This window comes from Notolabrus celidotus, chromosome 4, assembly GCF_009762535.1.
Source record: "Notolabrus celidotus isolate fNotCel1 chromosome 4, fNotCel1.pri, whole genome shotgun sequence".
Taxonomy (NCBI): Eukaryota; Metazoa; Chordata; class Actinopteri; order Labriformes; family Labridae; genus Notolabrus; species Notolabrus celidotus.
In genome coordinates, this window is record NC_048275.1 from 12307947 (window position 1) to 12333621 (window position 25675).

At 40.7% G+C, this 25675-nt stretch overlaps 1 protein-coding gene across 2 annotated transcripts; it reads left to right on the forward strand.

Annotated features, from left to right (window-relative positions):
• The first annotated feature begins 2 nt into the window (after positions 1 to 2).
• Positions 3 to 25275, forward strand: efemp1 (EGF containing fibulin extracellular matrix protein 1). Of its 2 annotated transcripts, none has more exons than XM_034682529.1 (11): positions 3 to 213; positions 811 to 914; positions 1073 to 1118; positions 1268 to 1558; positions 15648 to 15770; positions 15899 to 16018; positions 19710 to 19829; positions 19960 to 20079; positions 20904 to 21030; positions 21118 to 21307; positions 23111 to 25275. In XM_034682529.1, exons 2-11 carry the CDS (start codon positions 834 to 836, stop codon positions 23270 to 23272), a joined length of 1380 nt encoding a protein of 459 aa, XP_034538420.1. In that variant the 5' UTR covers positions 3 to 213; positions 811 to 833; the 3' UTR covers positions 23273 to 25275. The 2 variants fall into 2 exon arrangements, with proteins under 2 accessions (XP_034538420.1, XP_034538419.1); XM_034682528.1 differs by having other exon boundaries at positions 9 to 223.
• The last annotated feature ends 400 nt before the right edge of the window (positions 25276 to 25675 follow it).

The following is a 25675-nucleotide window of genomic DNA, read 5'->3' on the forward strand; positions in this document are numbered from 1 at the left end:
AACCCGGAGCTCAACCTGCCCGGTACACCGCCCCCAGCATGTCATACTGTACACGCCGCATGTTCATCACCAGAGCTTCTTGCGCTCCGACAAACATCTAACATCCACCACAAGAGCAGTCCGCCACGCGCACACACTCGGATCTGCAACAAAAAAACACAACCGGGGACTTTTTTTTTTCGTCTGCACACCAGGAGTGTTGGAGATCCACAGGTAATCGCAGGTACGTCGCCATCATACACTCCAAAAGATCAAAAAGCAACTACACAACAGAAATCGGATCAGATAAAAATGCAAAAAAACTGCTTATGTAGAGGAAATGTTGAAACATGCGAATCAAAATGCGCATCAACACTTGTTTCAGATGTGGTTCGCTTGTTTTAGAGAATTTCCGGTAACAAGTGTCCGTACCTTAAACAATGCAGAATTAAAACAACGCACATATAGTGGTGGATTGCACAGCTTAAGTTTCTTGTGTGCATGAACACATATTGATTCAACACGATCTTTGAACGGCTGATCGACTCGTTCATTTTTCCTGATACACAAGGGCATGTTTACGCACGCATCTTTACGCGTATTACGCACTAATCCTTTTGGAGAAAACACAGAAGAAAAACACTTCACTTAGTTGAAGTCGCAGATTTAGCTGGAGTGCTGCCAACATAAACATCACGCCAGCAGCGGGAGATGTTGGGACTCGTTAAGCAATGCCATCAATGATGTAATAACGGGTATTAAACATGTAGGCTTGTCAACGAAAAATGATCTTGCACGCTCCTATCCATTCCATTCTGCATCTCGTTACAGTGCTGCTCTGACGTTTGGTCGACATGCTGGGGATCTGCGTTTGCCTTTGTGCGGTTTTCACACATGTCCTCCCTCAGGAGGCTGAGGAGCCTGTGTCCTACACGGTAAGTGGGCGAATCTTTCATAACCAAGTTAAACCCAGCCTGCTTTAAGCTTGTACTGTAATTTGCAGATGAAATTGCATGGATTATGTTTCTAAATGTTGTATTTATTTGACATGTAAAGAGAGCACAATGTGTAATATTCCATATGCCCTTCACAGTGCACAGAAGGGTACGAGTATGACAGAGTCAGAGAGCAATGTAGAGGTGAGAAATTGCCTTAAATGTTTCTATTTTTATACCCAAGGATTTTATTCTTGATTTTGTCAGTTTTTATCTCAGCCTCATTAAAGATATCCTCTTAACCAGTGACCACTGTCTTCTTTTTTTCCGTCCTTCTTTTTCCTCTTTGTCAGACATCGACGAGTGTGCCCTGTTAGACGATGCCTGCAAAGGAGGCATGCAGTGTATCAACCACTTCGGGGGATACCTGTGCCTCCCCAAGAGCGCCGTCATCTACATCAGCAAGGAGGGCGAGCAGGTACCTCTGCCAGAAGCTGTCCCCCCAGTCCCTCCTGTCATTCCTGTCTTGCCAGTCCAGCCTCAGCTTCCACGTGTGTTTTCTGGTGACACGAGGGGGTCTCAGTCCAGCCAGACCATCCGCTGTACAACAGGATTCACTGCAGATGATCAGAACCTCTGCAGAGGTAAGATCAGACACCCTCTCCCTCATCTCTGTTGAGCTTTAAGATGAAACACTGTATCTGCAAAGTTTCTTTGAAAGAAAAAAAAGACAAAAAAAACTTGGCTTTCATTTTTTCTGCTTTAACACATGGAAATATACTTCCTCAGAGAGGGGTGTTGGCAAGCTCCCTAGAGGATATATTGGACTCAGTAGGAGCTGTGTGTAAACACAAAGTGTGGTTTAGAAGAACAAAGAGATGGTAGCAATGCTCTTTCCATAAAAAAAACATTTGTGTAGTGTGCATGGGAGATGTTTGGATGCTTGTTTTTCTCCTTGGTACCAACTTTGACACCTGGACTCAAGTATTGGCTGATGCTGAGCTCCTTTGAATTCAAGTGCAAGTTGAAACAAATATAAAATCAAGTAGTAAAAACACTAATTGATGACATTTGCCAGCTTTTATAAAAGTTACATTCTCTGCTAACATAGCATTGTTGTAGTTTAGTTTTGCCACAAAATAAATGATGACAATTCACCTGAAACCTGTGAAATTGTTGATGCTTTTGGTGGTAGAAAGATGCATTGGCTGCCTTATTTTCAATACCTCTCACTGCATTTTAGGCAGTACAAGAGGCAAACACTAATAGTATTACTGGTATCAGAAAAATGTTACTGTGCACTTCAGTGTACTTGCAGAATGAAACATAATTATTACAGGAGCTTTTTTATAGTCTGGATATCAGTTGTTTCCTTTTCTTGCACTTGGCAGTGCTGCTGCAGGAAAAACAAAGCCTATTTTTGTCTTAAGTAGAGCTGTGAGGGTATTTCATAATTACTTGCAAACAACTTTAAAGCCCTTTGGTGAGCAGAGCAACAAAGGTGAAGTGTTCATCCATCCCTCAGACATCATCCACAGCTACACCATGAAGAGTTGCCAGATGTGTTGTAAGGTCCTCAGCTTTTTTTCTACGTGATGTCATGTTTCCTAAACTCCTTGGACCTCTGGTCGCTCCCAGCGTGATGTTTTTGGCCAGAGTTCAGCTTCTTCCTGAAATCTAAGACATTCCTCTTGTTTTGGGTGTTGAGGTGATCTGCTTCAGGGCCGAGGAAAGGAGTTTCATCACATTGTGGCAAGCTGTGTGTCTTTACACCTACAGGAGATGTTCTTTGGGTCTTGACTGGCTTGTGATATTGGTAGCTGCACAAGATTGTGTGGGTGTGATCCTGTGTTTGAGCAAGACTCTTTGATCTTTACAAATGGGGAGTGGTTTAAAGATTTATATGTTGCCTCTGTCTCTCTCTCTCTCTCTCTCTCTCTCTCTCTTTCTCTCTCTCTCTCTCTCTCTCTCTCTCTCTCTCTCTCTCTCTCTCTCACACACACACACACACACACACACACACACACACACACACACACACACACACACACACACACACACAGGTGCCCTCGGTTGCTGCTTTGTGCCAGATATTCACAGCTGCACCTGAGAGAGAGAATGTCTGTAGTTAAATTTCTCACATAAATGTAATGTAAGGCAGAGTGCATCATGTTACAGTATATGTGTTCAGTGGTTTGAAGCTCCTCTTGTCAATAGGCAGACATGTGGTGAGTAGCTGTGTGGTGAGGCCTGCGGTCACAAAACCCCAGTGAAAGTAACAAATTTGATTTTACACCTGGGGCAAAGATCCATGTGAGGCGCTTTATGTGTTTCTCTGAATTGGAACCAATTAGGTTTTATTAGAGTGTAAAACATGGCAGCATATCAGCTAAAGTAACCACATAAGCGGGCTGGCAGGAGTATAACACTTATTCATTCACTGGCAGTGCATGGGCTAAACAAAGATAGGCTGTTGCTGTCAACGTTAATGCTTTGAAATGATCTGAGTTTTAAAAAGCGTCTCGTGCCGTTATGTGGGCATATGTTTCTGCTGGGAGAGTGATATAATCTTTGTTTACATCACTCTCTGGTTTCTCTATCATTACCTTTAACTCGCTGCAATGAGCCAATTGTTCTTTTTTTGTTCCACACAGTGGCTGTTTTGCAAAACTACATATCTTGCTAGCGAAGGAATTCCCATTAGCTTTCATTGGGGGGGAAACCTCAGTGTATCAAATAGCGCTTACATCAGGCTCCTTCCCTGCTAACTCACCACTCTGTGGAGGAAACCTGGAGTGCAGAGTCAGGTAGGGCAAAGGGGAGGCTGAAGGCTGACACTGACTAAATAACCACAGAAGTGAAGCAGCACTGACCAAGCCAGATTGTACCAACGTCATGGGCTGTACTGCTGCTGAGTTGTTTTTGGTGACTTACTGCTGAGTATGTGGTGAATAAAAGAGGGATCAGCTAAATGTTCTGGAAAAAAATGAAGCCAATTTTCCAAAGTACAACTTAAATTGTGAAACAAAAACGTTTTTTTTAAGCAAAATTGCTTCGCTTACCATTATTTCTGCTGATTTAAAGCAAAACTAACCACAAAAAAATTACATTCAACTCTTCACGCTGCTTTTTCTACTTTCAAATTACTATCCACTCCCAATCATTGATGACTTTTTTTTGCAAATGTAGAATAAATCCATTTGGCTCTGAGTTTGAACCCGAGCCTGAGAGAGTGTTGTTGTGCTGACACATAGCGGGATATTGGCGCCCTGCTTCAGCTCGACCACACGTAGAAAACCATGAACCTTTACTGTATGTGTGACAGCTTAATGATGCCTCACATTTCCATGACCTCCACCACCCCTCTAAACATACACACACACACACACTCATAGGCACACTTTACCGTGTTTAATGCCTGGAGATGCCTACTTACTGTACAAGTGGCTTGTTGTAGTCCTGTGTGTGCACATAAACTCTAACTCCAGCAGAGGTGAGATCATGTCCGCTTTGAAATGACGGTTGTCCACCAAAAGTCGTTTAATCAGTCTCCAAATCTGTAAAAAGAAGGTATTTTATTTACAGTTGAGTAGTGTTTAAAAGTACAACATCATGTGACCTGACTTCAGGTGGATAACGGCGGCCATATTGCCATATGTCATTCTCTGCAGGTTATGTTATTCTTCCCACAAATGTTCAGTTTACACTTCATCTGCACCCCATTTAATTGTCATCTCAAAATTAGATCTCATTTCGCAGCAGTATGGGGCATGAAAAGACATGCCACTCCTGTTTACCTGTCTGGTTTCCTGAGGTCATGTTGGCCACATTACCACCTACATGCCTGACTAATTTCAGCTACGTCTGGACGTCTTCACCTGCAGTGGCTGGAAATCTTTCCTAAAGTATGTTCTATTAAGGCTGTTAAGCCTCTGTGTGACAGAGAACTTGTGTACTTTTCCGAACAAGGCCGAGCGCATGCAATAACATTTTTCCACGCAGATGCAATGCACTTGGGAGGAATATCTCTGGAATGTCAGCGTTGGTTGTTTTTTTCCGTTTGCTCCCGTCTTTTGTGATGGTTGGAATTACTCACCACCTTGACAGATAAGCATCGGATCGATCTGTGAGGAGCAGGAATGCAGAGAGCAGAACAAGAACAACTTGAGGATTTTGACCTTTACAGTTTGTGCTTCAGAGCTTCCTGTATTGTGATTTCATCCTGACATTTCCACTTGAAGAAACAAGCCCCAGCACCAAGTCTCTTCTGATCCACGGACAATGTGAAAAACGTTGTGAGGATACACAGGGAGCTATTACAGTTTTCCGGAAATTCCTTTAGATCTTATCTTGTTATTGTTTGTTTCTACCACAGATAAGCTACACAGATTTGGTAGATGTTGTTGCTCAGAGAAGGAACACTATAACACTGAGGTGATTGGAGCCGGATATAAAAGATCTAGAATTAAAACATTCTGCAGAGATTTTCATGCTTTACAGGAAGAAGTGGGATCAAACTCAAAGCCTTTTCTTGATGAAAACTGACCCTCTTTGTTTAGGGTTACTCAAAGAAAAAGACACCTGAGGCCTTTGTGCAGGTTGAACCCTCCTATTACCAGCTAAGCTCTTGTCCTCCACCTGCTCTCACACTGATGATTTGCACCGTCCCGCATTAGTTACTTTGTGATTGTCCTCGTGCCCTGTGATTTTACCGTCCATCTCATTGCACCTGCTGCACTGCAGCATCAGCAACAACCACTGCTGCAACTTTTAACCTTTGAATTATAGGTGCTTAGGGTTAGGCATTGGCCTTTGAGGACAAGAAGCTATTGTGATATGGGATAACTATACTCCTTTGTGCACAACAACATCTTGTTTCTTCTTCTTCATCTTCCAACTGGTACATTTTAAGCAGCCACTCGCTAAATACAAAAACACGTATGTTACTAGTTGTTACTAACTGTAGAATCACGGTGTGCAAGATGGCGGCCTCCGTAGAAGGGGACCTGCTTCTTATGTAGATATAAGGCTCATTCTAAGTTAACAAAACAAAGCAATTGTTATATTTAAGTAGGGCTGATAATTATCGCGATATAATTTTTCTCAATATAAATATGACAAATGTTCAATAAAAGTTTGATATATTTAAACCTATAATTACACCCCCAAACCACTGAAAAGGGAGGGACGCTAATAAGCCTAAATGCTAGTTGCCACCTAAAATTAGACAGAAGAAGAAGATGGCATTGAACAGCCAATCATGCGCAGGGTGACAGGTAGGCAGGGCTTAAAGCCGCTTGGAGTGGAATGTAAACAGAGCTGAAACGAGTGGCAACGACACGGAAGAAAACTGACACATCTTACTTAGCAATGTCAGAAATGATGGATTCAAGAAGTTTATCAGAAAACTAAATCCAGATACAAGCTTACAAACTGTCTTATTTCTCCAACTTTTACTCAGGACCAAAAATCTGCCTTTGAATTTAAATGAAATAATTATTTGATATTTATCTTGATAATTATCGATATCGACTGATATGAAATATTTTATCACGATAACATAATTTCCAATATCGCCCAGCTCTATATTCAAGTCATTATACACTAGTTTAAACATACTTACAATTTCTACAAAGACTGTTCTGCTAAAAGCTGCTAAATATTACACACTGCACCTTTAAGGCTTGATCAGTGTGTAGAAGACACTGTATGGAAGAAGAGTTATTTAAATCATGTGGAACATCTTGGCTATGATGTCTCATTATGAAACACAAAGTGCCTCAAACCTGACATGTTGGATTGGAGTCCTCTTCCAAACTCATCTACATGCCAATATTCCATTTTTGTCATAGCGCCACCTTCTGGTCAAAGGCAGTATGCTTCAACTTCAGTTGATTAAAACAGAATTTCCACTGTGTTCTCACTTCTTGTTGTGTCTAAAACATATGACAGATCAGATCCTATTTGACTGTAAGGTAAAGGCATCACATCAGCAACACATTGACTGAGCCACGATGCACCTCACCCTGAAGTGCAGAGGTGCAATGGCCCAATTAGCGTTGGGAACAGCCCCACTTTGTTTTTTATAGCACCTGTGCCTGTGAGGAGTTTTGAAACAGCTTGACGTTAACAACGACCTCTTTATGACCTACAGAGGGAAAAAAAGACCATAAATGACAACTTTGACTCTTTCAGAAAGTCCCTTACAGGAGCTTTAATCATTTTTGAGGCATTCATAATCCATTGTTAAATATTGATATGCATTGCCCAAAGTTAACACTGCACAGACACTATGCCGATTTTCTGAGAATTTAATGTTGCAAGATAGACTTGTCAACATGACAGTTCAGACAGCCTTAAGATTTCCAAGATCAACTTATCACCAGTATCTGCAAATATCTAAATTAAGGAGAAATCATAAATTTCACTACTGTCATGCCAGATTTATGTGAATCATGACAAATTATTTTCATCACTTTGTTTGCCAAACCGCTTCTCATAACTGGTAAGATTTTTTCTTCAACCGTTACTGTGCCATGCTTGGTATCTCAGCTTTGTAATATTAACAATAGTTCATTACCATTACTAGATTTTTTAACGTTTGTTAGTCTTTCCATATTCTACCACTTATTGGTCATGTTTTATAGTCAGCACTTATGAATTAACATTGCTGAGATTTTTTGGCGTCAAAAATCTCTTTCCATTCTGTAACCTGGGCCAGAAAACCTGTTGATGTTGAAATTCCTCAGCTGCTGATAAAAAAAAAAAAATCTCCATCGCTCTTTAACTGGATGTATTTGACATCAATTCCCTCATGCCAAACAACATCTCAAGTCAACACATTACATTATGTTCAAATAAAGTTCAGGTAAGGACTTAAAGCCCCAATAAAGCTCCTGAACACAAGTGTTTTTCAGACAGTGAGCCCGTCTTTCCCCCCGTGTTATGTTGTGTTTTGCTGCTTGGCTCTCGCTGCCATCACATCCATGATGGCAGAGCGAAAGCGAGGGGGAAGCAGCTTTGCCGTGCGTCCTCAGTGTTACTGTTTAATGTTGCTGTTATTATTCTCTAAGAGGTCGGTGCCTGTCCAACGTCCAGCTGCTTCCTCCTCTGATGTTCTTACATGTGTTGCTCTTTCCGTTTACCTCATGATGGAAAGGGACACAGAGCTGCTATAAATCACTGTTGCACTCAGCTGGTTGACATGTGATTGTATGGTCTCTGTTTCTCACAGTTTCTGTTCTACTTGTTTTTGTTGACCATATCTTCACTGTTTGTGTGCACAGGTTTCACTCCTCTCATGCAACATATTTGGCTTTTAAGACCCTTAATGGCTCAAGCATGACTACTGATATTTCATTTGGGCAGAGAGATTGATCTTCTTCATATTAAATAACAGGATTTCAATCTTTTTAGACATTTTCAGAGTAACAGGAAGGATTACTATCAGTGGGGAATGTAGCTGGCACACTGGACGGATTTTCAAGAATGTCAGGACTCTGCCCGACCTTTAGAAGAGTGTGGAACAAACTCACAAATCAGTAAGTGTCAGCACGGCTGAAACTCCTGTTCTCCCTGAACAATGACAGGGGAATCTTGGGAGTGGTAGGGAAAGCAAGAGCATGGAAGTACTTCATTCTCCGAAACAGATAAAAATACACAGAAGAAGATAGAGCGGGTTGATTTGTTTAATTTATTTTCTATTTAAGTTTGGACTTGCTTTGAAAGGAAAACATCACCACTGCCATTTGTTCTGAGGCGCTGTTTAAGATGCTTTTCACGCTGAAGTGCAGAAAAAATACACAGAAATGTAACAGCTCTCAGTGCAGAGTTTGCCATGAGGGGTGAAATTAAGGTGCTTGAGCAAAACCAAAGGCCCGGGGGCTGGTGTATGACATGGGAATAAATTTGACGTTGTGAAATTTTATGGGCTATTAACATCGCACTTCTTGCCCCCTGCTTTCCCAAAGATTGAATTATCCAATAATCAGAGGGAAACAGAGACGCTGTCCAACAGCAGGATGGCTCCAACTGTTCTTTGGAACAGCTCCTGCTTTCCATTGCAGCGGTTCAGTGAAAACAAGACTAAATGCTCTGAAGTGATAATTACAACAAGCCCTATCATGTCAGTATAAATCTGGGGCAAATAACACATTGTTCTGAATTTGGGCCAAACACATTTTAGTCCCTGTTTTGGACGTTTGCACTCATCAAACATGCATCTCTTCGTATTCCTGCTTTCTGTTTAATAAAAAGGCCATTGAATGCTCCAGCACCTCAAACAGGACCTCTGATGCACACACACCCACTCCTCTGCAGACACACACACACACACATTCTTTGAGCTGCCGCCATTCCCCGTCACTCCCCCCAACTCCCACAAGGCATTTAGAATTAATCTCCCTAAAAAGCAAGGAGTTTTTAACTCTGACATCACATAAGCACACACGGCCGTAAATCTAACTTTAAATCTTAAAAAGCCCTTTTTTGTTTAAAAAAAAAAGGACCCTCCACCCTCTCTCCTCATTCTTTCCTTCCACATCTTCCACTCTTCTGCTGGACAGCCTTATCTCCCCCTGTCATGTTGCTGCAGCCTGGCTCTTACAAGAAGCATTAAAGCTGTGTTGAATACATTTTCAGAGAAAAAAATACGACTTCAGAGACCAGAGTCACTTCTCCCCACACGCAACACATCATCACATTTGATGGCTTGTCACGTAAAATCTGTTTTCCCCTGTAAACTATATGGACTCTGCTGAATGTTGTGAGCTGTGGAACTTTATGGGACCAAAGATTGAGCCAGTGTGGGATGCCCTCCCACCCCACCCACACACACGCACACACACGCACACACACACACACACACACACACACACTTACACATACACTTACACACAAACTCTTGTGGAACTTTGTGTTGGCAGCATCTTAAAGGTTCAGTGACAAAGTAGCAGTTACCACAAGATATTCCCGTGAATGGACCTTTGGATGGCATACAGCACATATGCTTTTATTTAGCGCTCTCCAAGCTTTCTAGAAGGGAGTGAGGATGACTCTGACTTTTCCGCACACAGATCACTTGGTTAACAGTTAGCCATGTGCAGTACTTTGTTTCTGCAGCAGTTCATTTTAGAGGTCAGTGTTGAAGCATCATCCAGCTGATGCTGATGTCTGCCCTGCACCAGGAACACCTTGTTTGCTGATTTTTTTGTGTCCCTCAGGTTGCCCAAAGCATTTCTGTATTGTCAATAGTAACAACATTGTGTCTAATTAATGGCAGGCGATTTAAGACAAAGTGAAGTGCACATTATTTGATTCTGGTTAGTAGCAATTGCACAAAAATGTAGCTGACTCATGGAGAACTATTGTAGTCTTATGTTGACCACCTCTTGTTTAGTTTAGCTATCGCAAAATCAAGTAAGCATTCTACATTTGCTCAAACTATCTCCCTAATAGTTTCTTAGACCTGTTGTTTGTCATATACTCTATTATTCATATCAGTACAGTACGGTGGCCCTGAAGGACAAAACAAATCTACAAAAGATAAAACACTTTTACAAAGTTGGAGACAATTTCAGAAACGACGGAACACTTTTACCGTTAAGCCTGACTCTGTTTAGCCTGACTCTGTTTAGCCTGAGGCTATGTGGTCTGAGGCCGTTTCATCTGAATTCTGACACATGATGAAGGTTTTGCGGAGATATAACGGAGCTTTTCCGGAGACATGATGCTTTTTCATCTGAGGTCTGACACCTCACTCTTAGACCCGAGGATGTCCTAATATGTAAACCATCTCCATCTCCATTTGGTTTCTCTCCTCTCCTCCTCACTTCTGGTATCTGGTACATTCCCTTTCTGTAAAAATGAAATGTTAATTTGTTTCAGAAATGGTGAAAGTGTTTCATCTTTTGTACATTTGTTTTCCTAAATGTAAATTTGTTTTGGCCTTGGTAAAACTGTTTTGCTGATGTAATTTTGTTTTATAAAATGTTAAAATGTTTCCAAAATGTAAATTTGTCTCCAACTTTGTAAAAGTGTTTCATCTTTAGTAAATTTGTTTGGTCCTTCAGGGCCACCGTAGCACAGAAATTAAAACAGACATCTGTCATGACGAGTATATCTATTAAGAAACCTTTATGACCGGCTAATTGTTGCTTTGCCATGAAATCTCTTCCTTTAACAGGCTGCATTTATGAATGATCCTCAATCTCTGATGATCCTAAAACTTGTGTTTTTCACAAGGTTTGAAATAAAGACATGTCTAGTATTACTTATGAACAAATCTCCTTCAAAAATGGCATTCGCATCATCTTTTTAGTGTGATCAGAAGCAAATGTTAGCCTGCTAAAACACAAAAGTAAAGGGGTTAAAGTTGATATTGTGAAACTTGCTAACATTTAGCCGAGCAGCATTGCTACTGTTAGCACTTTTGACATGACATGCCATAACAAAATTAATTCATTTTTCTTTCTGTCAACAAAACTGTATCAATTCATTAGGATCACAGTCTTGGCGCCATTGCAGTATCAGGAGCACAAAAATCTCAGACTTGTGTTGTCAAAATCTGTTGCCAGAGGGCAGGGCATTTCCAGACTCAGTGATTCATCAAATACATCCAGTAAGTAGGCGTGGTTGTTTTTCACAAGAACTGATCCTGGCTTCTCACTAATGCTTCCTCAGGTCTATTTGTTGATATTCATTAAGCTCTTTGTTAGCATTGTACAGCATGAAACGGTGGCCAATATAACAAGTTTTTGGGCCAGAGTACAAATTGACCTTTTTTCACCGGTTTTGCACCAGTAGAACTAGGTTATGGTACACAGGGGAACTCTTGATCATAAAATGTAGGAGTTTGAACATGTTTTCGTTACAGTATCAACCATTCTAATGAAGCCCAGTCTGCTCAGCTGTCAAACTTTTCAACTGTCTGCTGCAGACAGTGCAAACAGTAATGTTTGAGCCTCCTAGCCAACAGCTATGTGTTCCTGTCCGGGAGTCAAGTGTAATCTTAATATCTCTCCCCCCGTACAAGCCGTTTTTTAACCAGGCTGTAAACATCTTTATTAACGCTGCAAAGATCGTCTTTTCTGAATTGGTGTCTATGTGGTTTCCGGTGTTTCTGCAGCCAGCCTCAAGCGGATTCTCGATGTATTGTAGTTTATAACACTTCGGCATGGGCTTCATAGTTTGAGACCGGAGGTTGACCGTCCCAGTCTCCTCATTCAACAGCACTGAATCCACTACCTCTTTACCTTTGTACTAACACATTGCGCCATGAAACTGAAAAATATTGCTGTCCCAGTGTGTGATTTCAGTTGCAGACAAGGAGTAACAGGGCCATAAATATCCCACCTTGAACTGGCAGCATGTAAGGGCCAAGAAATTGGCATGTGTCAGCTCAGTTTGATCTATCTAAGATATATTGGTTGGCTTTAATGTGAACAGGATTTTGCCATAATTTTGTTCCCCAGCAAACCAGCTGGCTTGTATAGCTACTTGTTGACACAAATCTGCCTGGTAAAAATAACCTGAGTTTATAATATTGTTTAATGAATGGGTAATATCAAACAGCCATCCAGGCAGATGCATCCCAAAGCTAGCACTGTTGAGTTTGGATGTATATCTGATTCTGTACGTAACACATGGGGATAACATTTCTCCACATCAAGGTGAGTTCGATTTTTTTATGCTAAGAGGTTAAATGTCGAACCCAGCAGAAACCATGTAATGTGCAGGTGTTCTAACAGCCATGCTATAAAGCCCTCAGGTTGTTGCAGGAGGGTCAGAGTCCCAAAGCATGATACTGCTTTATTCAAAGCGTCTGGTTTCTCTTGGTGCTGGTTGTTGGTGCACTTTCCCAGCTGCCTTTCAAACCACATCAGAGTGTAGATTTCTCAGATCAACACTGCTTTTATCTTTGGCCTCTACTTAGCGGGCCAGTGAGAAACACACCTTGTCTGTGCATTCCTCTCAGTATGCAGTTTGCACCTGTTGTCTCTCATGAGCACATTAAGATAAGCTCAGCTTTTGTCCACAAGGTAGTGAGTCCATCTTATCACTGTGAACTTCAGAGATGGGCACATTCAAGCCCTCTTCTCTTTCTTTCCTTTGTGGAGGAAAGACAACTCACCTTCTGTGCACCTTTTTTGTTTTGAGGCCTCTTCTACAGCAAATGGAGCCACTTTCTCACCACTTGCTCCTGCTGTGAGGCTGGTATACAGCAGTGGCACCAGGAGATTTTGACTGGAAGAGCTAAGGGCAAGTGCTAATTATTTTAGCACTGACACAATGAACAATAATCAATATTTGTACCACAGAAGAAAGAGAGTTGGATATACAAAGAGAATGGGATTACTAAACATAATAAGAAAGCACAGTTAAGTACGTACATACAAATTCATACTTAAGTTAAAAAAATAACACCACACACAAAAGAAGCATCCGTGGGTTTACAAAATACTTTAGCTTTCAACCAAAAAAAACCTACTTGAGCACTGTCTAGAGTTTGATAGGTCAAAGCAATACTTGTCAACTGTCCCGTATTAGCCTGGACATCCCGTATATTGGGCTAAATTGGTTTGTTTCATACGGTACCTCAATTGTCCCATATATTGACTATTAACTCTTGTAAATCAGCACTGTGCTGAAACAGATGCAGCAAAAATGCTGATCAAAAATGAACTTCAAATATCTGTCAACTGTGACTTGTCATGTAAGGACTTAAGCCAGTCCAGAGCAGCAAAAGTATGGAAAAAGTAAATTTGGTGAGTCAGACTCCTCTTTTGCATTTCATTTTTCTTTTGCTTGTTTTTTGATGTAAAGAGCCAAATTGTGGTTTCTTTGAGGTTTATTCATATGAGGTTACACAATGATACAGTAAGGATTAGAGGGAATTTACACACTTTCTGCATTTCCAGTTGAATCAGAATATGAATATACGCTGAATACACACATCATGCTCACACCACCATGGCACCGTGCACCTGTCCCTTATTTAGTAGTGAGAAAGTTGGCAACCCTAATCTCCCTAAAAACCCTAAAACCCTAAAAAAGTTATATATTTGAAGGTATAATTTAAGTGAACATATCTATAAACAGTCAAGTGAAAGGTAGTTATAGAATTTAGACTCCTGACTGAGTGAGCAGGACTCTGACTCAAATTGGGGGTCAGAAACTAATAGTGTTGCCACAATGTTTACCAGTTTAGAATGCTAATGGAAACTAATGTTTTTGCCACAGTGTCAACAGGCAGAGGTGAAATGTGCAAAACTCTGTTGTGTGATCAAATTATCCGTATTTTTACCGATCAGAATCAAGTATTTAACACAGCTGGGTAGTAATAAACTCTTAACACACTTTACAACACTAACTTATTGGGTATCACCAAATAGATTCAACACTTGTGGTAACTGCTAGACCAGAAACTGCTCGAATAAGTGCTGTCAGACTTATGATGTCAAGAGCCAAGTGATCAAATCACACAAGAAGCAGCAAAGGTCAATGAGCATCATTAATCACGTTACAGGAACATCTTTACATTAATGAAAAACATAGGAGTATTGAGCATTATAACTGAAAGTTCTTCAATCTGCTATTGTTCAGTCACATATGTGTCAAATCACACCACAGTTGCACTGCTCCCCCTCCTACTTTCTTGCATGTGTGTGTGTGGTACTGAGGATAACTGTCTGTCATGCTTTTAAACTGATGCCCACTGGCTGTCTGCACATGATGGGTTGTGTCAGACCACCCAGGAGGACTGCTGGTGGGACCACAGGGATAAGCGTATACAGTATGGGCATATTTGCAGTGAGTGTGTGTGGGAGAAACAGAGAAAGATGGAAGTTCAGGGAAAGAGCAAGAAAAAAGTGTTTTAATATCATTAAAGGAGGGCAGCAGGTTCTTAATGGTGATAATTATAGGGTTGTTTAATAATAACAGAAGGTGCCGAGTGCAGCAGACATTCTGGCAATGACTTTAAAACTGGAGTTGAGAACTTTTAAGTTTGCAAGTCATAAATATGTCCAGTTGTTTACAGCACAGAAATTCGACATAGAGGTAAAAAATGTTTTGCAATGTAGCGTCTTCCTGGCAATGCCTTTGTGTTTTTAAGCTCCAGCAACCTACCAGTTATCTTGTTATATAACTTATTAATGATGGGATGAGAGATAAAGAACGCATGTGTCTGGATCTGTGGGTTTTTCGTTTGATGGATGTCTGTTGAGGAGGAGAGCGAGGCGTTATGGTCGAAAGCACATGACTTATCAGTTGAGGTTTTTTTCCTCCCTTTCACACACACACACACACACACACACACACACACACACACACACACACACACACACACACACACACACACACACACACACACACACACGTACACAAACTTCCCCCTTCAAGAAGCTGTCCTGTTTGTAGAAGATAGGATCTGTGTTTTCCCCCTGCACCCGGAGCTGATGAATAAAAGCCCCCTTTATTTAATCTCTCGCTCTCAGTGTGAACATGTGTGTTTATGCCCCACGTGTGTGATGTGATGGTGTCAGTGATCACACATTTTTACTGTCTGTGGAAAACAGTTCACACATCACAGATCACAGAGTACATACAGTTCAGACATGCTGCTTTGCTTTTGTCTGCCATATGTGCCTGCACACAGGAGGCATTAACTTGGTGCAGCTTCCCTTCAGTGTGTGATTTTGTGTGTGTGTGTGTGTGTGTGTGTGTTTATTGCAGACATAGATGAATGTGCGACAGGTAGACACACATGTGGCCCCGATCAGACGTGCTACAACACCAGAGGTGCTTACACCTGCCAATGTCAACCAGGCTACCAGAGGAATGGAGTTCACTGCATAGGTGAGCAAAACACACTCTCTCATCTCACTGTATGAAGAAAGCTGGTGTCAAGTGTTTGAAAAGTTGTTGAATCATCTCTTAAAAACTGACTTCAAACCTTTCCTGTATGTGTTTATGTTTTTCTGCAGACAGAGATGAGTGTCTCCTGACCCACTACTGCATGCACAGATGTGTGAACACACAGGGCTCATACTTCTGTGAGTGCAACCTAGGTCACAAGTTGGCCAGCAACAACCACAGCTGTGTGGGTAAGTCATTGAAAAACCATGTTTGCTCATGTGTAAGTGTGAGTAAGTTTGTATAGTATCAAATTAAGGAAATGTATGAAGAGTTCATTTGCAAAAACAGACATCTCCGATTTTATAAATTTTCAAAAAGCAAATGTCTTTTTAATATAGATTTTTTTATAAAGTTAAATTTTTAAGATGCCTCTGATTAGTAATGTCATTTTGACTTAGTCAAAGCAACCCAACTTCAATTGATTGATAATACTTAAAGCTAGTAATAGAAAAAAAGTGTTTTTTTTAAAACATATTTTCAATTTTAAAAAAGTGAGTTATCTGTTTTTGCAAATTAACTCTTCATATTTTTCTCTAGTGGTTGTTGTTCAGAGGCAGGTTGTTAGATATTTTTTTATTATCTGCTGACTTGAATGGAAGCGGTAGAATTTATAATGATAATCATAATAACCATTATTTATATTCTGATTTCTAAATCTGTGTTTGCAGTGTTCTGTACACAAAAGAAAAACAGAACCACAAATAGGTGAAAAAGAGATCTATGTTATTTATTATATATGTTAAAAAACTAACAAAAGAGCAAGAACAAGTGCAATTACAGTAAAATCTAGAATATAAGTAATGGATGCAGTTTGGTTATGGGGCTGTGATGACTTTTTGAAGCTCTTTTTAGTACCGTCTGTTTTCACCATCCTGCTAGCTACACGCACGGTAGTTGTGCTCAGTAGTGGTAGCATAAGTTGTTGTGAAGTGTGGACTGATGCACTGCCTGCACCAATTCCCCAAGACTCATGCGACTAACTTTCTCTTGTCACTTGTTGTCTTGAATTATTACCATGCTGTCTTACTAATCACCCAGCTGTATTGAAGACTTGATTCTGATTGGTCAAATCCCTTGACAACAGTTATTAGTTCTGAACACAGACTGTATAAAATATGGACATAGTATCTGTGACGTCACCTATCTGTTTCTGAAGAGCTGTTTTGAGGCCAATCGTTGGCGGCAGCCATATTGCTGCTGTGGAGCCAGCATGACGTAAAGAGGCGGAGTTTGAGCCTACTAGCCAACAGCTACAGTGTTCCCGCAGTCAGCTGTGCCTCTCATTGGAAGACTTGTAATCTCAATATCTTCGAAATTGCCGCGTTAGAAAACAATTCACCCCCTCACAGTGAGAGCTGATCGAGAAATGAGCTATCCAGACTACACTCGTCTTTTGTACCAGGCTGTAAACATGTTTATTTCTGCTGTAAAGATTGTTTTTTTTTAAATTGGTGTGTATGTGGTTTCCGGTACTTCCGGAGCCAGCCTCAAGCGGATCCTCAATGAACTTCAGCTTTTAGCACTTCAGCATTCGTCTCACATTTTTAGACCGGAGGTTGCCGTTTGGTTCTGAATAGCTAATGCAATGCCAGGGACAACCTGATCACACATGTACTGTACAGGATTCCTGTTTAAAACATTACTCTCCGAAAGTTTTCTGTAAACAACATGGAGGGTTTTTAAAATATTACTCTGTTTATTCGGAGAGAACAAAACTTCAGTTTGTTGGTGAATGACTGACGAGTCACTCGCAAAGAAAAAAGACAAGAGAAAGCAAGAAACAGCGAGGGATGTTTAAACATAGAAGAAGCTGAGTCAGGAAGACACAGATCAAACTGATGAGAACAGACACAAAGCAACCACAAACTGCAACATGGTATGGGCTTTGGCAGTGTTACCACACTAGTTCAGTGAGAAGAAAATGCTGACAGAAGAAGGTATTAAAAGTGTGTCTTATACAACAAAATTTACGGTAATAAAACACATGGTATCACTTCTTCTTTTTTTTTTTTACATATTAGAGGATGTCAGCTTTTGTCAGTTTTAGCTACCAAGTTCTTAAGTTAACACTCAACATGCTTCACTCCTTCCCAACCTCTCTCAGATGCATTTTAAGGTCAGCCCCGGCTCTAAGAAAACAAATGGTGTTTTTAATCGCCTGGAAGTTTGGAGCTCTCATGAGATTATGCAACCACGTAATCTGACCCCACACAGTAGATCTCTAGCCGGAGCTAAAAGATGTTGTTAAAAATACAGTGATGTGATAGAGAACAGTTAAGATCCAAAACATGTATAGAAATCTATCAACACCCATAACCTGCTCCAAGCTTTGCTCTTAAGTCTGTTAATTAATACTGTTAAATCTGCAAAATGGGAAATAGATGAGCCAGATGGAAAGTGTTATTGTCTCTGTTTTGACTTTACTGTCTTTCCTGTCCATTGTGACAACAATGTGTTAATCATATTTACTGCTATGATAAATGGACTGTAATGTTTTTATAGAGTGCTTTTTCTATTCTTCTGATCTCTCAAAGGGCTTTTACATTACATGTCACATTCACCCATTCACACACCATTCATATACTGATGACAGAGGCTGCTTATGTAAAGTGTCAGTCAGTTTTTTTTTTTAATCACTTAGATTTTATTTCTATTTTTTCAATTTAAGCACAAACAAAAGACAGAGGAAACACAAAAAAAACAAAAACAAAACAAAACATCAACATTATTGCCCGACTTGTAATATTCACAGTTTCCGATAAGTTCCACAGTCATAGGTTTTGTGCAGTATGTTTGTAAACTTTTATGTTTAGAGTAAAATGGAGGTTAGTAATGTTTTCAACAGTAAGAAGGGGAGCAGCCACCACACACATCCTCTATTCCAAAAAATGTAGTGTCCATTTTTCCCACCTTGTAATGTACAAATCTTTTCTTAATCTGAGCAGGAAAGTCATTTTTTCCATCTCATGAATTTTTTTTAGATTTCAAACCAATTTTGTATTGTGGGTGGATCTGCCTGTAACCATTTGCAGGTGTTTGCGTTTTTAGCAGCGGTAATGAATATTTTTTAGAGATATTTGGTGTCTCCTGTTAAGTCATCTGGCAGGTCACCCAAGTAAAGAAAAACTTTACTAACATAAAAAAGTTAATGGAATTGACAATCCCAGAATTTGTTTCATAATATCTGAAATATTTAACCAAAATTGTAGTAATTTTGGACAGTTCCAAAAAATATGGTGTCAGTCAGTTTTAAAAGCTGTTTTGAGGTTAAGTGCCTTACCCAAAGACAATTGGGCATGTTGACGGCAGGACCTTGGATAAAACCCCCAACCTTCCGATTCAATCAATCAATCAATCAATCAATCAATCAATCAATCAATCAATCAATCAATCAATCAATCAATCAATCATTCTTTATTTGTATAGCGCCAAATCACAACAAACGTTATCTCAAGACGCTTTTACAAACATAGGAGGTCTAGACCACTCTATGTCACATTATGAACAGAGACCCAACTTCAAGACAGGCTAAGACTCAGTCTGACCCCACCTTAATCCATCATGAGCATTGCACATCGCAGTATTTAGCTAGTTACAGTGGCGATTGAGGGACGACTCTACCCCTGAGCCCCAGCTGCCCTTTGACCTGAGAACTCAACAGAGAAACTACAATAGTGCTAGAATAGGAAAGAGGCAGTTAGATGATCAGCCAAAAACAGCTATTTAAAACACAAATCACCTGATTATTGAAACACTAAAGCCAAATAAAAACGGGATTATGATCTAAAATGAATAACACAATTGTATAACATTATGCTTGAACTAAGCCCTACTTTCATTGAACATTATGGATGTGTTAAATATCTATTTTTGTTCCAGATGTGAATGAATGTGATGTGCAGAGTCCCTGCCAGCACCACTGCTACAACCTGATTGGCTCCTTCCTCTGCCAGTGTGACCAGGGCTATGAACTCGCACCGGATTCGGTGTCCTGCCAAGGTGGACACACAAATATACACCAACACATGAACACTCTTATTTACACAAACACACAAATATATACAGTATTAGATAAAAGCATGTCTGCCTTTCTCGCACTAATCTTTGTGTGTTCATATTTTCTATGCAGACATTGATGAGTGCAGCTTCTCCAGCTACATGTGTCAGTATCAGTGCATCAACAGCCCAGGAAGTTACTCCTGTGAGTGTCCAGAGGGATATCAGCTCCAGGGAAACAGGTTGTGTCAAGGTACTACAGTCCTTCTTTTCCTCTCTGTTATCCTTCCAGCAGCCTTTCTTTTAACCATTTTTAGTTGTTTGTCTTTCCTTCCTCTTTTATAACTCACAACAAAGATCTTTTTCTCTTCCAACCTTCCTCCTCCCCTTCCTCCCCTGCTCTTTGAAGATAACCTGATCACTCCTGCTATCACCATCTATTTTCCCCCCTCAAGCAGGAATGAAAGCGGCTCTAAACCTGGTTACTGTCATGGAAAAATGCAGAGGTTAAGCAACATAAACATAACAACTTTGTGATGCCACCTCTGTGAATTTATATGCATGATGTTGGTTTCTTGAAGTGGATTTATTTGAAGCTCCAGCCCTCGCTCAAAGAGTGAGCTGTTATTTTTTCCTCTCCCCCCTCGGTCAGGTGCAGGTTTTACAGGGAAACCATGAAGGGACCTTTTGGTGATGAATCCAGGTTCCTGTGCCAGAAATAGCCCTGTGGTTTGGGGCACGTTTGATGGGGTTATTTTCATCATGCAGCAGGAAAGAGCTGCAGTTACTCCTGTATGGGGTTGCATCGGGGGCTTCCCTCAACAACAAACCTGCAGGCTTCCCTCTTCTGTTTCTGCATCTCTCCACAGCTGTTAGAAATAAATTAACAACCCTAAAACGCTGTTCCCCAATGGTACAAGTCCTGAACTTTTAACCGTGTTTTTACAGCCCTGTTTCATGAAGCATGTGGAGTTTTTGTGTGTTTTGGAAGTAGGAGACACTAGAATTGTTATTCTGCTATTTTTGACTGTTCAGTTTTATCTTTCTCTCTGTTTCTGTCTCCCTGCCATTCACCAGACATAAATGAGTGTGAGACGGGGACCCATAACTGCCAAGATGATGAAATGTGCTGGAACTATTACGGAGGCTTCCGCTGTTATCCCCGAAACCCCTGTGAGGCGCCTTACGTCAAAACCTCTGAAAAGTAAGTAAACATCATTCAGTTCGTAAGTGTCACTGCAGTCAGATCAGCCAGTTTTTATAAAGGTTGTCATAACTGTGTGTTTTCCAGTCGCTGTATCTGCCGGTCTCCGCCCGAGTGCCAAGGCCCTCCGTCTATTGTCTACAAATACATGAGCATTCAGGCAGAGCGTACAGTGCCAGCAGACATCTTCCAGATTCAAGCCACCAACATCTACACCAACACACACAACACCTTCAGGATCAAAGCTGGCAATGAGGCAGGAGAGTTTTTCCTTCGTGTAAGTGAGAATTATGACTTTGCATGAAAACATGGGGGAGGCTGGGGATAATTGGCTAAGATTAAATGCTAAACTGCTGTAAAGCTGTCATAATATGCTGTTTTAAGCCAAATACCTCAAATTTATTCACACTATTATTGTCCTCCTGATGCTACCTTGTATGATTACCCAACCTGCTATTTTATCAAAATATTGCACCAGTAGGACACCAGTAACAGTGATGATGTTATTAAGCTCTCAAGACTAGAGTCTGGTGTTGTACTTTAGCTTTGTTAGGCTGTACTATGTTAAGCTAATAGCTAACATAAGCATGCTATCCTTCTATAATTACATTTCTACTATGCTTCTGTTTAGACTGTATATTTTTTCTATGTTCTAATTCATATATGTTGCGATGGCCATCAAAAAAGCAGAAGTACACTAAAATAATAAATAAAGCTAGCTATGCTAGCAATGTTGTGAGGCTGTAATGCTGAGTTATAGATAACTTTTGCATGCCAACCAAGCGGCAACCTCCGGTCTAAAATTTGAGTCCAATGCGGAAGGGCAAAAAACTGCAGTTCATCGAGGATCCGCTTGAGGCTGGCTCCGGAAGTACCGGAAGTCACATACACATGCATGGGAAAAAGACGATCTTTACAGCAGAAATAAACATGTTTACAGCCTGGTACAAAAGATGAGTGTAGTCTGGATAGCTCATTTCTCGATCAGCTCTCAGTGTGAGGGGGTGAATTTTTGTCTAACGCAGCAATTTCGAAGATATTGAGATTATGAGTCTTCCAATGAGAGGCGCAGGTGACTGCAGGAACACTGTAGCTGTTGGCTAGGAGGCTAAAAGCCCGCCTCTTTACGTCACACTGGCTCGACAGCAGCAATATGGCTCCCGCCAACAATTAGCCTCAAACAGCTCTTCAGAAACAGATGGGTGACTTCACGGATACCACGTCCATATTTTATACAGTCTATGGTTTTTCCTTTCATATTTTACGGAGATTTCGCCGGACACAAAACGAATGAGGCTGAAAACTTGTCTCCGTGGGTCGGCCGTACCCATTCAAACTCTGACAGTGTCCCCCAGTCAGGATTGTAACTAGTATATTGTTGTTTTCGTGCTGGTGGCTTGCATGTATTTGCTCCATCTCCTTCCTCGTCACTCGTCTCTCCTCCAACTTCAAATGGAGATGCCAAAAGATGGTGAAAAGAAGACCTCAGCGGCGGAGTACGTCGGTCAATTCAGCTTGCTGTCTCTCTTCGGTCAAGTTTCCCTCCCTGCTTGAGCCGCTTTGAGCGTTATGGCGTAACATACGTATAGACGGGAAGAAAACAGAGACAATTTTAAATAGCCGCAGAAGCACGGGGGACCTTTCTAGACTACAGAATGAAGCAAATCAAATGAGGTTTTTGATTTCCCCCAAAAATGGGACAAATTGTGTCCTGGGAGAGATTTTTATTTTCCCGGGACAGCTGGTGAAAAAAGAGAACAATTCTGGGAAAAACGGGACAGGTGGCAACTCTACAACATGCGCCAAGTGACAATGCTAACATGCTAAAGTTTAATGAGTCAAATATTAAACCATTTTTTCTACATTTTTTCAGAAGTCAACTCAAGAGTGAAAAAGACTTCTAAATAATAAAGATTTTCTTGCAGCTCAGTGAATTTAAGCTATATGCTAACAGCAGCTTGCAAACATAGTTACAACTCTTTGCCACTAGCATTGCTTAAAACAACTCAAATAAATCTTTCAGTGGTTAACTAAAAAAAAAAAACATACTTAATTATTGTGTGATCCTATTTTCTTGCAGCGTTCCAGCAATGTGAGCGCCATGCTGGTGCTAACCAAGCCTCTGACAGGCCCCAGGGAGTATGTGGTGGATCTGGAGATGATCACTCAACATCTGACCATGAACTACCGTTCCAACTCACTGCTGCGGCTCACCGTCATAGTCGGGCCCTACGCCTTCTGAGCACCACAATAACCAGCAGCCCAAATAACTCTGGGTCAGCAAACACAGCAGTGTAACACAGCAGATGCCAGCAAAACATACTGTTCATTTTCATGCAATACAATATGCATACAACATATAGCACAGGCAGACTCATACAGCATCACAGCAGTTTCAATAGGCTTGACAGACCAGTCCACGCTGTCATGTGACCACTGGGCATCTTTTTTCTCTAGAGGTGCTGGGAAGGGTTGTGATAAAGTGGTATGTTTTTTTTTTTACTGGTTATGAAAAAGACTGTTTATTCCTGATGCCTCTTCATGGCCTAGAAAAGCAAACCAGACCATCAGCAGGAACACATAGTAAGAGTAATATTTTATGCCCATCGCAGCTGCCACAGATTTAGATCACAGTGGAGCGTTTTCCAGCATGCAGACTGAAAAAGTCTTTAATGTTTTTAAACTTTTTATTTCAGAGAATCACAGAAAGTAGATTTAAAGTTAGAGAATACTTTGCAGGCATGTACAGGACAGGATCAGCAAACAGGTAAGACCAATCCAAGAGATAAAAAATGATCAGTACAAAAGTATAGTCCCTCAAAGTGGCTTTGACAATCAAATAATTTCACTCCAAACATCCAAGTCCAAACATTTCCTACTTTAAGTACCTGAAGTGGAGATTTTTTTCTCTCCTTTTGTACAAAAACCAACTGTAAACAGAGTGATGGCACTCGGAAAAAAAGAGGCCTAGTGGACACATATCCTTTTAGGGATTTATCTTTGACGCAGTTTTACTTTCATTCAACGCTTCTGTCAAACCAGCACTGCTTACAGTAATCTGTGTGCATCAGTGGAGCACTCTGTTGTAGGAAAATCTTAATTTTTATATAAATGTACATGAAAAATATTCATTATGAGCAGCTTTTCACCTTGTAAATCACAGCCTCTGTTGATAAATGTCATAGAGTATAGAACTGCTGCGCCACACTGTTCATGCAACTTTCTGTATAGTTTTACTCATGAGTAATAATTTCCAGAGAAGTCCAGAACAGTTCAGAAGTGTAAAGGGAGTGAATGTGCCAGCAAGTTGAGCAAGTACTAAACTTTGTATGACAACAGGCTTGATGCTGGTAGACTTCACTCACAGGAGTTAAGTCATGTATAAAAAAATCTATGTGTGTGTGTGTGTGTGTGTGTGTGTGTGTGTGTATATGTTTGTGTGAGTGTGTGAGTGTGTGTGTGCCTGGCTTTGTTTATGTATGCAAGTGAAAGTGCAAAGAGAAAGTGTGAGAAGGAGTTTGTTCTCTTGCCCTCATCGGACGTGGTTGAGCTGTTTATACGTTTCTTTGATGCCATCCCTCGATCCAGAGGCATTAACAGAGATTTGTGGAGTCGAGAACACGCAAAGGAAATAACTTTCACAACACCTCTGCCAATCGACTGCTCGCTGGTGCCACTTTGATTCTCCAGAGGAACAACCCGACTTTCTTATGTCGGTCCCAGTCTGGAAGTCACACTGGCACCAGGCTGGCTTGCGTGATAAACATAATTACAGCTCTTTACCCTGTAGCTGGTTCATGTGTGACACAGGGGATTATTAAAGTGTTAATACAATGCCACCACACTTTTGGCAGAATGAGAAATCTTTCACTACCTGCTTTGCCTTTCATGACTCCACGTGTCTGCTCTGGCGAATTTCTGAAACACTTTACACTGTAGACACACAGCACTGAAAAACCACATTAAATTCCAACATGTTGTCACATTTTTTATGTGCAGAAAGTGATCCATAGTTGCCTTTAAAGTCTTTCATGTGGTTTAAGCAGTGAGCATGCCATGGTGCCTTAGAGGTGTAGACACAAAAAATGTACACTAATCTTATCTCAACTGTCAACTTCCTTCATTTAAATGCCTTAATGTTTCTCTCTTCTATTTAAAATATATTTTGTCATACGTATCTTATATTGATTGTACTCTGAAGAGCTAAAGTTATGTTGTTGAATAAAATTTGATGGATAAATGGGGTCAGGTTGTTCTGTTTATTGTGTCTTCAGTTTATAAAAGAGTAGAGAAAGAAAACAAGCATGTTAAAAGTGACTATAAGAAGTGCAACTCTGCAACAAAATCTGACTTCATGTACAGTTAATGGAAACTTCAGCAGTTGTGTGAAATGCTCTGCTGCTTTTCCATGCTTCTGGGAAAATGTGAGGATGATTTCATCGGAATATAACTATGATAAATGCAGTGAACATGATGCTGGAGCCATCATATCTATCTTATTTAAAGAGATCCAGAGGGGATGTAGTCATATAGTATGCTGAGGGACAAATGTGAAGATTACACACACTCACACACACACACACACACACAGGCACACACAGGCACACACACACACACACACATGCACACACTCACAGGGCTTATT

Coding starts and splice junctions, on each gene's coding strand:
- efemp1 (XM_034682529.1), top strand. CDS start 834: ATGCTGGGGATCTGCGTTTGCCTTTGTGCGGTTTTCACACATGTCCTC. Junction 915..1,072: donor AGGAGCCTGTGTCCTACACG/GTAAGTGGGCGA, acceptor TGCCCTTCACAG/TGCACAGAAGGGTACGAGTA. Junction 1,119..1,267: donor AGTCAGAGAGCAATGTAGAG/GTGAGAAATTGC, acceptor CCTCTTTGTCAG/ACATCGACGAGTGTGCCCTG.